Source organism: Acyrthosiphon pisum, chromosome A2 (genome assembly GCF_005508785.2).
Source record: "Acyrthosiphon pisum isolate AL4f chromosome A2, pea_aphid_22Mar2018_4r6ur, whole genome shotgun sequence".
In the NCBI taxonomy this organism is placed as follows: domain Eukaryota; kingdom Metazoa; phylum Arthropoda; class Insecta; order Hemiptera; family Aphididae; genus Acyrthosiphon; species Acyrthosiphon pisum.
This window is the reverse complement of record NC_042495.1, coordinates 12,871,677-12,886,688: the sequence shown is the minus strand read 5'-3', so window position 1 is coordinate 12,886,688 and position 15,012 is coordinate 12,871,677. Positions and strand designations below refer to the sequence as shown.

Here is a 15,012-nt window from a genome sequence, read left to right as displayed (position 1 = left end):
AATGGGTGATATTACTCTAAGATAACTTAAAAACATAGAAAAACCGATCCGCGCAAATGCGTTTGTCTATGTTGAGCATGGGTCAGTGAGAGAAAACAAATAGTGCGCTGACATCCTCTTAAAGGACCATGAAACAAAAAAATGATTTTGGCTTAATTAATAGATAGTTAATTACTATAACTAAGGCTAGGATTTTGTAGCATTTGCATTTTCTTTCATAGTACTACAGGACATAGCTAATCAAAAACAAAATTCGATTCATTCATCACAGAGTTCAAATATGCAATTTTGATTTTGCTTTTTTTGCATTTTCTTATGATATTCGTAAATAAATGCTTTTTCGGTACTTTTTTGTCAGTTTATTAGCTTTTTAATTAGTTTTTGTTAATTATACTCATAGAACATTTACGTACATATTTATCCAAATTATTATTTATTAATTAATTGTAATTGTATTATTATATATACTTATTTCGTGATTTCGTAGTGAAATATTATAGCCTTATCGGAAAATATTTCTGAAAATATAGATTCTTAGATTTTGTCAAAGTGATTACCGAATGGGGAGTAGTGGTTACGTAATACGTTGACATTTATCGACATTTAATAAAACAGTTTTTAATTTATTTTTTTCAATATTTATAAATTGTGCTTATAGTTATTTTAAGAATTACTTAGTGTGAACATATAAAAATGTGTTTAATAAATTGTTTTTTGATATTAAAAATATTTTTCAGCTAAACTTAAAAATGTTCAAGTCTTTTTTAGTTGCATTTTCTTGGTTAAAATGCTTTTTTTTGTAGCATTATTGGCAATTTTTTATTTCCTTTGTTGTAGGTTTTTAGTGCTTTATTTTCCTAGCCCTAACTATAACTAACGGTGGTACTAAAATTTGTATACGTCGATTCGTTAAGGCGCTAGAGTCCAAGAGAGATGGCCGCGTGACGTCACAAGATCACACGGCGCGGCGGCGGCGTTTACTTTTATACAGGAATCGCCGACGCGGTCTAGACTATTTATTTATAAATTTTGTTATATTCAATTATATTATAAAAACTTCGTAGTCACAACAATGACCATACGTATGCAAATACTCTATTTGGTTAATTATGTTTTTATCCAAAATATGACGTATTCTATGTTGACAAACGTCGATCAACCGCATTTTACGTTTATACGTCTTCGCATGACAAAATAAATATTTATTTAAATATTTTGTTTATTTTGTTATGCGTCTTCGTAAACAGACGCATATTTTTCATCGTTGGAATTTTGTTTTACGAGGTAAAGTAATGTATTATAAATTATAATCATTTTTATTTTATTTATTAATAATAATAATTTGTTAATTACATATATACTTTATATAAAGTTGAAATAGTTATAAGTAGGTACCTATAATAGGTATGTTATATTTTATATTATAATTTATAAGAAGTGTTCTCGCATAAGCAAAATATGTCTTATAACAATTTGTATTTGTTTTTGACAGTGTATTATAAATATTTAAATATGTCAATACGTCCATATAGTTTGGAGCCCACTGTGAACGATATTGATATGGCTGATATTCAGCAGGGTAGAAATGAACCAGATATACAATATAATAGATATGTTTTTGGTTATATATAGTGCAGTGGAGAAATATTTAGTATACCATATTAATATATCATGCTACTTTTTGTTAGGGATTAGTATTTATTTTTTTTGGTTTTTATGTTGATTTGCATTTCTATAATTTTATGGCAATAATCAAGCATTACAAAAATCGGAAAAAAGTTGTACGTAGGCCAAAAATTGATCTATGTTAAGAGAACGTTATACGGACATTATTGTTATCTCGTGTTACAAGCATGGATGGATCAAGGGGGGGGAGCTAGGGGCCCAGGCCCCCCCAAGACATATTTTTTTATAAATATAAATAATATAATAATTAAATAACAAATAAACAAAATCTAAGCTTTTTTTGACATTGTCACTTTATAGGTATATTAAATAATCAATAATTTATTGATCACATAGATTACCTATACCTACTATTATGAAAACATTTTTATTAAAGCATACTTATATATTTATTATAATTGTATTTGTGTTGTAAAAAAATTGTTGCCCCCTTCCCTAGATCTTTGCTCTGGATCCGTGCCTGGTTACAAGTGCGTAACATAGCAAATTTTACGCTCAGAAGATCACGTTTAGCTCCGTTAGCTTAAAAATTAGAGTAAATTGTCCTCTTATATAATGTAAAGGTAAGATTATTATATCTATATAGGACATCTCATATTCTCATAGGCTTTTTACTATATTTTTATTTTTATTTTTAAAGCGAGTTGAGTACCTATTTTAAAATTGTACATCTTAAACTACTAATAACTCGCTTTAAAATTAAAATATAATACAAATCTTATGAGATGCCCTAGATAATAATCTTAGCTTTTAAATTTTATAAGAGGTCAATTCACTCAAATTTTTAGACTAACAGAGCTAAACGTGATCTGCTAAGCGTAAAATGTGCCATATTACGCGCTTGTAAGACGGAGACAACAAATGTCCGTGTAACGTCCACTTAATTACATCCGCGTTACTCCCGAAATGATGACATTTGAAGACAAGCTGCAAAGAGATGGAACTGAATATCCACTGACCAGTGACCACTATCCAGCTGGTCATCAAAGCCATCCAACAATGTTATTGTTATATTAACGCAGATTTATGTCTCAATTTTTGGAAACCGGTAAAATTGCGTTATCACGAACTTATTATGTGGCAAATACATTTTTGGCATAGAATAAAAAATAATTACATATTTTAAGATTGTAATAAAAAAATACACGTTTGAATCGAAATTGATTAAATCATGTAATTCGTACTTTGTTAACATAATTATTATTCTTACGAAGTCAAAAACTTATTTTGCTGCAACTTAGTTAAAATTGTTGAACTTAATTTTAATATTTTTGTTTATGAAACTGTTTCAAAAAATTTGAAAGAAAAACTTACCTATCTTGAAAATTTATAAACTATTAACTACATAAAAAACATTTTTGAAAAAAATTTGAATCTTAGGCCATTCGATTGGAATGTCGAATATGTATTAGTTATTATTAGTTATTACTGTAAAAAAAAAACCGCTTTAAATGTACCTTTATTGATTTTCCACTGAAATTCTAAGGGTGGTACGGGACTTTTGGGACATACTATAGGTATATAAATAAATACTATGTAATTAACACTTTAACGGTATTATTTGTATTTAATGTATATAATTCTAAAATATACAGTTAAGATAAAATGTATACCTAATGACCTTGCTGAGATGATAGGCGGTACCTATCTAAAATAACCTGCAGTGGAAGGACGGCTGTGGCACAAAATTGTAATGATTATAGTCTGTTAACACTCGTTATACCTATACTTTAATATGAACGTACATTTTATACCCTCATATCCATATGATATTAACTAATAAGTAAAAAGTAATCAGAAATTATAATATGCGCATAATTATATAATATTATATTATTCAGTATACGTGACAGTGGTGATACGCCTACACCTACCACTTACGACCTATATATAGAATATATAAATAGTTGAAAATACCTAGTCCAGAAATAGACATTTTCGGATTCCAAATTTCACGACATCACAGCGGTATAAAAAGTATATACCTAATTTATATTATAATATAATACGAACAATACATATTATATTATAATTATTATAGGATCAATTTTTTTAAATTAAAATGTCCATTAATTTATATCTTATTGCAATTTACAATATACAGGTACGCTTTATAGTAAGACAATATGAGCCGCGGATTCGTTTTTTCACCGTCGGTGGTCGTTATTCTCGTGCTGTCTGCCTCCGTACATTACGCATGCGGAGATTGCTGGGACACCGGTTGTCAACCAGATTCGTGGCTGGTCAAGGGTTGCGATGAGTACGGCATGAAGGAGATAAAGCGCACACCATGCGGCGGTGGCAACGTCTACTCATGCTGTCACCAATACAATTCGGTTGATCCATCGTTGCAACTAAACAAAATCGGAGACCTCACCTATTACGAGTTGGGGTTGACGGCGTGCGGCCAAGTGTACACCAACGAAGACATGGTTGCGGCGATAGCGTTCGGTCATTTCACCACGCCAAATCCCAATTTAGATCCCATGTGCGGAAAACGGGTGAAAATAGTCGACCCCGGTACGTCAAAATCGATCATTGTGACGGTGAGGGACAAATGCGAAGGCTGCAAGATGAATGATATTGATGTGTCTCCGTCTGCGTTTGAAAAATTTAAACCGAAAATTGTTGGCAGATTCAAAGTATATTGGGATTTCGTTTGATAGATAAGCGTATTATGCTGTCATGTCGTAATTATGGTATAATCGTTTGGATTACACACAGTTTATATATATATATATTTTATAACCTGAAGTACCTCACTGAAGGCGACTTCTTCACTCACGCTATATAAAGCATCCATTATGCTTATTGTATCATTTTTGTATCATTGTGCATAAATTGTATAATTTTCTAAATCAAAAATAAAAATAACATGTACATTTTACAAGTGCGCGGTGTACTGCAGTACAATTTACCTATACATATCTGATATCTACTATTATAGGTAGTATGTTGTATGTGTATACTATTATATGTGCAATGTACCTGTAATAATACCTACCTGATTATTGTTGTATTGCATTGTAGTATGCAATAATTAAATTTTAAAATATTAATTATAAATATATTATTATATATGTATAATAGGTATTATAATATTTTGGTGTTTCTTATAATTGTCCTTTATATCCTTTTTCGTTTAATAAAATTACAACTTGTGAATTTCTTAACATTGCATTATATATTATTTATTTATTTTATTTATATTATATTATGCTACCTACTAATATTTGACTGTTGTCGTATTATAAATCATTAAATTGTCTGGTGTCGTACTGTAGTGGTTAGTAAAAATTATATAACATTATAAAATATTTTATTATTAAATTTTGACAGTATTCTTTGTTTTTATAATCAATATAAAATTGATAAACTACCTATATAATATAAATAGTGTATATATTTTGGTATTGCACATTTGAATTACATAACAATTAATTAATTATTAAAACATTTGTGGATTAACTTCTATGATATCAACGCAATGTGACTGCATATTAACCAAGTGAAAACCACTCACAAAGACCTGGTGCTAAAGAGACTACTAACTGTCCGGCATCCGCCGATTGCAAGCTGGAAGTACATGGGTATGGACTGCAGACACTCCATATTTATTAGTTATTACGTAGTGTATAGTTGGTATTCGTTAGTTGTGGATTACGCTACGGATTACGGTTTAGAACTATGTAGTAATGAGTAGTCGAGCTTTAGACACCACAATATGGACTACCTGGAAGTATGTTTTTATACAGGATCAGTAGATACCAATACGGTTACAGCGACCGAGTTTATACTTGTAGTTTACTTATAGTTTATACTTGTTAGTTGTTATAATATAATATGAAAGCTGCGTGATCGTCACCGAGCGATACGTTGTACTTACATGCGAAAGAAAAAAGTTAAAAGACAAATACACCTGTTAAATAACTATTATAAGAAAATAGGTAATTTATAATAGAGCGTATCTCCATACTGGTGTGGTATTGGTGGAAGTCGGTAAATGTAAATTTAAAACTTTGCTACTCTTCGAATGTATAGTTTGGGTGACACTGTGCATTTATAATGGTTAATATGACAATAATATTACATACAAACCTACATCAAATACATTTAGTTGAATGAAAAAAATCACTTTGTTTTGAACTGTGGGCAAAATCGATTACCATCACCTGTTTTTTTTTTTTTAAACAATTTTCAATGTCATGCTCACGAGGAGTGAAGAACCTGTAAGTCATATTTATTCAACTCATTTTTTGTTCGTTGTCGAATGGTTCAGGTTCAAATTGCATTAATCAATTTAGCATAGAGTCACGATTCATATTAATTTTGTATAAGTATACGATATATCTATAGGTATATTAAAAAAAAATTGAATGTATATTATATACACGCCATGTCGCCATGATAGGTATAGGTATAATAGCTTTTTATCACATTTGGGTACTCATTGAAGTATAAATATTAAAATATTTAATATAAGTTACATAATATAATTTTACAATATTGAGGGGGCTCAAATATTTGGTAGCAAACAGATCCCTACATTCCTATCGATCTAACTGTTATAGGTATGTAACTTTTTTGACACTAACATATTTTATTGGTTGTATTTAATGTAGTTATAAGTGTATGTTTCTCGTTAGTCATCATCATAATATTTATAATAGCTATGGACATAAAAAGAGAAATTAATGAAATAGGTACGATTACAATTTTTAAGTTAGTCTTATTAATCTATAATAATTTTTGTTGAATGTGTTTAAAATAGGGTAGAATGAATATTTATTGAGGAAACCTTGAGATAAAAATATCAGAAAAGTAATTGTATTATAAAATACAAATGTGGACAAAATGAGATTGTACCATTTTACGTCTTATCCAGGTTTCCTCTATATAATTTTATTGATACAATAGCCAAATAGGTACAAATCACAAATGTACAAACATTTTATAAACACAATTAAAATATAATATTATTTGATATTGACATATTGTAAGTATATTGCAGGGACATTGAGTATTGGTCGGTAATCGCGTGGTATGTTATCTTTAAAAAAAATGAATATCGCTTACCTAGTTTCCACAAATAATAAATGAATAGGTATAATAAAAAATATTTTTTTTCATAGGTAATGAATAATAATAAAATACATTTTTTTTATAGGTACCTACTGAATAACAATAAAACATTATCCATACACAATTATGTAATCTGTAATAAAATACGATATTGCTTATTTTCTAATTTTTAGGGGGGCATAAACTTAAAATACATTTTTTAGGGAGGGACTAATCCCCCTCCCGATCACCAACTTTGCAACTTACCACTACTTTAGTACACAATACACACATAGTTATTAAATATGTAATTGTGTTATGAAAATTAGTATTTTGCCTTTTAACTTTTAAGGTTGTTCAATACAAAAAAATAAATTATGATTAATATTATTTATATATTTTTTTATTCATTTTAGGTATGTATTTTGATAAATAATTGTTATATCTGAATAAAATATATTATGATATCAATTGATATCTTTTGTTTCAACAATTATTATGACATTTGATTTTCTTTTTTTAATCCTTTTTTCTGTTTGTATTTTTTCCTATCTTTATTTTATTCATTTATCATTATATATTAATAATATTTCATATTATTTTGTAAACATGATCGTTTTTACCATTCATACACGAATGTCAAATACAGAATAAATAACCACTAACGGCATTACCAATATATTTCTAATATATGTTCCTAATTTATAATCCATTTTCTTTGTTTGAGTTAACTGATGAACCGTAAATGCCACCCACCTCAGAACCAATTACGGTCCTATCAAATGTATATTATATAATATCATTGTATGCGATGTGTGCTAGTCATGGCCCGGGGGGAAGGTTGGGCGACGGCCGGCCTGAACGACGCCACCGCGCCCACACTGGCAGGACAGATTGCGCGCTAGGGTGACCACTACCCGCATACCGTATAACCCCGCGGGATCTACGAGCGCGCACGCAAGAACGGACAATGACGCCCACTCACGTGAGTGCGAGCGCGAACGCCAGACCCAGACGGCCCACCGGCTACGGTTTCACCGGCATTACTAACTAAACCTACCATCTCGTGCGAAATCGACCTCAACTTACGATTCCATCTTAGGAAGGGGTAGGCTTCCAGGGTCGGGCCTCCTAGGCTAACCCTCTTTCCGCACTTCTCCTTCGCAAGCGTTAAGAATTGAACATGCTGCGCCGCCAAGCCACGACTACCGACTTAAAAGGCCTCCAGAAAAACGCATGAACCTTCGCGTGACGCTACCGGAGCGTCTGCAGCGACACGCCATACAGTCCAACACCGGGACTGTATCCGGTAGTAACCAGCAAGATGAACGTGATTTCACTTTGAGTTATGGAATTCACGCTGCCACGCAGGGGGAGGCAGCGATCGTTCCTTCTTCACCACAAGGGAATTCCGGGCTGTTCACTTACCCACGCCTGGTACGGTAGACCGGAAATATCAATTAATGATCAATCTTATTCAATATTTTATTATTATACAACGCACATGTAATAATACACAATACACAAATCGTATGAAGTCAGTTGACTGTGCATCTGGAGTAAAATATATTTCCATTGAAATTTTACAAAAGTTCAGAATATAGTTCAGACGCAGGAATATAGTAATTGTAGCACTGTACCTTAAACCACGGGTCGTGATTAGCTGTTAGGAATAGGTACCTATTGGTATGATAGATACACCTACCTATTTTGCTAAAACTTTAAATATACTTATGAAAATAATAAGAATATGATAATTAAGTTTTAAATTTTTTAAAGGAATCATCTAATGATGAAAATGTTTGTTTAATACTAAGATATATATTTTATAGGGAAAGCAGTTGATTTTTGAAAATAGCATTTTATAAAATTTATATAGGTACATACTTATATTTTTATTTTTATATATTTTACTTTTATTTATATATATATAATATATATATTATGTGTATTTATATGTATTATAAAATGGTGTTAAATAACGTTCCCTGGACCTATATGGTTTATATTATGGGTATATGGCTGCATAAAAACAGACAGGTGGCTGCTTAAGGACAAAATATGACGTCGTACTTGATGGATGAATTGCCGCGACAAGTAAACGTGCTATAGTCGTGTCGTCGTACGCGTAACTATAGGCGTCCGGACAGGCCTTCTTGAAGAATTCCGGATAGTTTGTGGGCCACGAGCTGCTCTTACAAGTTGCTGGAGTATTGTGGGCACCTCGGCAGCAGTAAGTGTCCGTGTTGAACCGCTCACAGGCGCTCTTGCATGCCACCACGCCAGAGCCAGTATGGACGGCCAGCTCGGACGGACACATGCTGTTCAGGTCTGCAACACAGCCGGCCGCTTTACAGTCATACTTGCCTTTTTCCGTGTACGAGAACTGCCCGGTCGGTAGCATCCTTATCGGCAGGTTGTAGCCGTCCACCAACGACACGTCGTAGAAGTCTAATCCATCGGACCCGGTGAACGTCATCTCAGCTAGAGAAGCGGGCGGCACGCCTCCGGCCCCGTTGCACTGGATCTTGTTCCCTGCATTATCAAGTCATAGAGTAATGAAATATACGATATAAAATCATCTAGAAATTCGTTGGTCCAAACCGGAGTAATATTATCCCCCATAGTTCACTGTGGTAATGAACCATACAAATTATACGGAGCAAACATCTCGGTGCGTTTTTTTCACACCGGATTGAGCGCTCGAATTTCTAATATATAATACACATTGATACATTATACATAGCCACATAGGCACTTTTGTAATATAAAGTATTAGATAATAATAATATACGCATGAATAATCTATATAGATATTAATATGCACTAACACGTTTTTTGACGTACCAATAACTTGGATTTTTTACGTATATTAAAGTACTTTAGTACCACAATACTCACTAGCCCAGTATCATCTATCACAAGCTTTGCTTATTGAGGAAGTGTAATATTGTTATTTTTCTTGTAATTAAAATTATTAATTATTAATCACAAATAAAAATTATTATTATTATTATTATTATATATATTGTAATACTTAATAATATAATATAATAATATTATTATTATTATTATTATTATTAGTAGTAGTAGTAGTAGTAGTAGTAGTAGTAGTAGTAGTAGTAGTAGTAGTAGTAGTAGTAGGTAGTACTATTAATAGGTACCTTATTTCTCCAAACATTTTTTTTACATAATATTATGATGTTAAGACAGGTAAAATACGAACATAAGAATAGGTACACTTATATACCGGTGGCACCATCTGTTCAGTGAAATACAATTTAAAAAAATTAATATTAAATATGAAACATACAATTAGTAACCTGAGTTTAACCAATTTATAAAATAGTAATTCATTATTGTTTGTTATTGAAATGTAGGTACATCAAAGGCAATGTCCTTGTATAGTTGAATACTTATAATTTATATGTTTTGCAGCTTATATAAACTCATGAACTCAAATACGAAATACCTGTTTTACCCATAAAAAAACGTTTTTAGGAATAAAAAGAGAAGAAGCACAAACAAACGCCCATACTGAACAGTACATAATACAATAAAAGATGCAATGTTTTGATTTTTTAATTAAAACGATTTTTATGGTCGAACATCGACCAATAGACGGTATTAGTTCTATAAAATTGCATAAATTTCAAAAATAATATTTTGGTCACCACTTTCGTTGTCAAATAATTATTGTAAATTATCAATAATGTAAAAAATGTATGTAAATTTTACTATTGATTTTAATCAATTCTTTAATGTATACTATATATAGGTATAGCCGTATAGCGCTGCTATTTACATAGCACTGGTTTTAAGCGCGCTGTCCCGATATTCATCAAGTCCCGGCTGGGACGATAAATTATACTGGTTTCCTATTATAAGTCACGTGCCTTGAACAATGTTCAGTGATACGTAAACCAAGAAAAAATATTACAGACATTTATATTTTATTTCATAAATATGATTTTAAAATAAAATAAAATGTATTAAAATGACCATATAATATTGTCTTATATCCCAAATGACCTAATCATAAATCAATGTTTTTCGGCCATCGTTTATTTGGACCTGTTCATAAACATTCCCAAGTATAACTTATTTGATATGATGTTATGACGAGGATATTATCATAGCAAGTCATATAACAAAACTATTTATTATTTGTTTTCAACTGTGCCTACGTCGTATAGTGTTGTTGTATCGATGTAAATATTAGTGTACCTACTTTGTTTTCGGGTGATTAAGGAATTCGAGTGATAGTCGTTAGACGAATGTTAAATATTTAAACAACAAATGGCTTCAAAAAGACTATGTAGATTCACTGAAAGGTTGCAAAATGAATTCACTTTTACAAAAAAGTAAACCAAATTACGATTTTTAATGAATAGGTCAGTTGAGCAAAAAAGGGTGTATTTTCTCATACATCGATAGGTACTGGATATCTAGGTACTGTACACTGTACAGCGCACATAAATACACAATAGTAGGTAATTGAGATTTGGGATTACCAAAAAAGGTTGAATCTATAAGGTCTAATTCAACATTTGTAAGAAATATCCCTTAAAAATTAAAATGTAATGTCCTGTTTTATAGTATCAAAAGACACCCATACATCGTGTATCCGCGAAAACAGGGTTCACAGAAAATGTGTCACATTCGCAAAATACAAGAGTTAAAAAATTGTAAGTCTTCGAAATTTATGATCCAAGAGTTTATTCTTGGATCATGCAAACATAATTCCAAAATATGTATAGGGTATACCTTGTAAATAATATAAATACCTAACTTGCCAACTGAGTTATATGGAATATTGAACTTGTTTTTGTCGACATCACAACCTAAAAACTATTATTTAAGTCAAATACATTCAGATACAATTTTTTTTTAAGTCAGCATTTTAAATATGAGATAAATTTGTTAATTGTTTTATTATTATAGACAATATAATATCTATGCCCACCAAATAAATATAAATATAATATACAATACGTGGTACGAAGTACGTGGAAACAGGTATACCATCACCACCGTATAGGTATGAACGAAAACAATAGCATCGTTCGAGGCCAGCAGTAATAGCGATGATTAGAGGACGGATATATTTTAAGCACTAAAAAATATGACACGATATGTCATATTATAATATACAATTCAAATCATAAAAATATGGAACAACAAATTAAAAATAGTTATTAGCAAAAACAATTAATGTACCCAATTGATCGTTTATTTGGTTAAAAAATTATTTTAAATAAATTTAACATATTAATTAAAAAACAAGGTGGGTACTTAATTTAAAACAAATCATTTTTTTTTTTTTGTTAAATTACTTGACAAGATTATGAACAAAAACGTTCACTGTTCCTATTAAAAATGATAAAATTGACAATGTAAGTTTACCGAAAAACGATACGTTTGTAGTCGATAAACTGTAGGTATTAATAAATAATAGTATTACACTATTACCTATAAGAATTTTCTACTCAAGAAATATTATTTTACACCTTTATTAGATTCTAAACAGTATAAAATATATTATCATTTCATTGCATTATGCAATAAATATCAAATTTTATCGAATCATACAAAAATATGCAAAGATATGAAAAAAAATTCTTGTTATTAGTTTAAAACTATAGGTATACCTATATTAAAATTCAATATTACATACGAAAATCCAAAAATACCTATCAAAAGTACAAAATATACAATTGTATATATATTTGCATATGAATTTGGTCTATGACGATGAATGATGATATTCGTTTGAAATTGACATTCAGACATTCTGCAGTACCACATCAGCCATTGGGTAGGTAGGTATTCAATATATTTTAATGTTCATTGATTTGTTGAAGGTACATTTGAATAACTAGCTAGGGTTTGGATTCATATAATCATATGCACTAATAAATCATGAAATAATATGTTCTTATAATAATATTTATACATTATACATAAAAACACGAAACGACATGACACGAAGTAGTGTGAACCAGGCTTCAGTGTATAAACTTGTGGCTTACCTGCACTTATCAGGTGGTTCTATTTTGTGTTATAGTCAAGGCTGACTATAAATAGCTGACTTAAAAATCATTAGGGCAATCTAGCCTATATGTTATAACTTATAATAAATAATATTACAATATAAAACACTGTGTCATTGTATAAAGTTACTGCATAACGTCACAATTTAATTTTTAATTTTTATAGACATTTCTTTAATATTTAAGAAATTAATTATTTGTCTAATACAGCCTAGTATTATTATACTAGTATAATTACTAATGACTATAGGTAATGACTAATGAGTAAGTCACTAACTCGATTAAGACATATCTACTACCATTTTCCGAATAATACCTATTGCAAGGGTCGAACGTATCGCATTAATCCTATTACAAATCGACCATACAGAACATAGACTTACCGCAATCACCCGTTTCGCAACTTCCTTGACCACTGCATTTGGTCCTGCCCCAAATCCTGCCGGCCCAATTTGGAGACGTATGGATTGTATGAGACTTGTAGGCACCCAACGAAAATCCTCCGTTAACCGGGCCATATAGTGAACGGGCAGTTGTTTTTTTATTGTAATCACGTGTGTCATAGTGATGGCCACCGTTTGAACATAAAACAATACAAATTTTAAGTCCATATCGAGAGTTCAGACCGTGGAATTGTGATAGATAGTATATATACCTATTATACTGTATGTCTGTATAGGCGACAGAATTTGCGATCTTAAGTAGCTACTAATAGCCAATGACGTTGCAACTCAGAACACATCTTGTTTACCACCTACCCGAACCCTTCAACAATAATAATTAATAATATCCATATAAGACGTTGGTACACCGTACACGAACCATTGGCACGCCGTCAACAAGTCCAAAATAATTTGTATTTTTTTTACCCAATTTTGGCAGACGCTTATAGATTATAATGACAAATGTATGTGTTTACCACGTTTAAGGAAACTCCGATAAAAAAATTCAAATGTATAATTTGTTTTTACCATTTAACTAAAACTTGTTGCACAGTGGTGTACGATGTAGGGTTTTTCAATGAGGGGGGCTTTGAAATTAGTAATTGCTCACAGTTACACACAACTCACAAGATTAGGTTTGAGAAATAAAGTACCTATATAGGTGCTTAAGTACTTTTTTAGTTCTCACTGATATGAATCATAAATTGTACACAAAAATAAATTTTTTATAATTCTTTTTAGCATAACATTAATGGGTAATAAAATACAGTTTTTAAATTTTATACTTATTTTTTCCAGTTAAATATAATTTAAAACTTTTTAGTGAGGTAATTGAAAACTGTTGTACAATTTCAACTTCGGTGAATTCTTCTTTTTTATTTATATTGGCTATAGCTAATCCGATAGACATACCAATGTGAATATATGTCCTAAGTTTTTCACAGTTGAAACTTAATAAATATAAAAATAGTAATAATAATAATAACACAGTCAATTGCTAAATAGCAAATGGCCCGTCAGCCCTTCCCAACCCAATTTACTAATGCTACACGTAATATAATATATTAATATATTGTTAAACAGAAATTGTTAATTTTTGAACTTTATTATCAAAATATACTTAATCTAATTTTTTTTTTTAAACAAATATATATTTTTATAAATTAGTTACAAAATAAATAATATTTCTAACTGAAACAACAATTTTTTAAAGGAAAAAAAAATTATTAACTAGCTGAATAACCCAGCGTTGCCCGGGAAAAAAGTCGTGATGAATTAACTCCTTTTGGATGTAATTCGCTCTGCATATAGGTATAGAAGCAACATCATATTATTTTTTAATTTAACAAAAAAAAAGTTTCAATTTCCATCATGAATTCCTGTTATACCATCTCTTTAAAAAGAGAATATCAGAAACTACTTTCTTATTGCGTATCTATAGATCATTAGAGGGCCGCCGTGCAGCACGCAATATACGTATTGACGGTGAATAATTATAATTGTTAATTATTCAACTAAAACGCGATATTTTTTAAAATCCTTTCTTATAGCACGGTGAAAATACGAGAAGAACCTCTATTCCAAATTTCAAGTTCGTACGTTTTGTAGTTTTTGAGTTACAGCGATGAGTGAGTCAGTGGTATTTGGATTTTATTAAGGAATTGAAAACAGTTTTTAAAACGACGTGTATGTTATTTAGATTTTTAAAACGAAGGAGCTTAAAAATAATGCCTCAAACTGCGATATACTATTTAATTAAAATAAAATGC

General features: G+C 30.6%; 2 protein-coding genes across 5 annotated transcripts in view; one reads left to right on the top strand and one right to left on the bottom strand.

Moving 5' to 3' along the window:
* LOC100571999 (papain inhibitor-like) overlaps positions 1-4,861 on the top strand; it is an 8,772-nt gene extending 3,911 nt beyond the window's left edge. Inside the window, exons 1-2 of one of the 4 annotated variants that reach the window (XM_029489536.1) lie at positions 2,469-2,734; positions 3,791-4,861. In XM_029489536.1, the coding sequence (XP_029345396.1) occupies positions 3,813-4,349 (537 nt within the window). In that variant the 5' untranslated portion in view covers positions 2,469-2,734; positions 3,791-3,812 and the 3' untranslated portion in view covers positions 4,350-4,861. Of the gene's footprint in view, positions 1-2,468; positions 2,735-3,250; positions 3,664-3,790 lie in introns of those variants that run through there. The other 3 variants (XM_029489535.1, XM_029489533.1, XM_029489534.1) reach the window with 3 other exon arrangements.
* Positions 4,862-8,675: 3,814 nt separating this feature from the next.
* On the bottom strand, positions 8,676-13,957 carry LOC100169496 (pathogenesis-related protein 5-like). Its single transcript, XM_008189736.3, is given in 5 exon segments — positions 8,676-8,855; positions 8,858-9,282; positions 13,184-13,308; positions 13,310-13,341; positions 13,343-13,957. Coding segments are annotated over 5 exon segments (711 nt in total). The 5' UTR covers positions 13,412-13,957; the 3' UTR covers positions 8,676-8,795.
* Between the last annotated feature and the right edge of the window lie 1,055 nt (positions 13,958-15,012).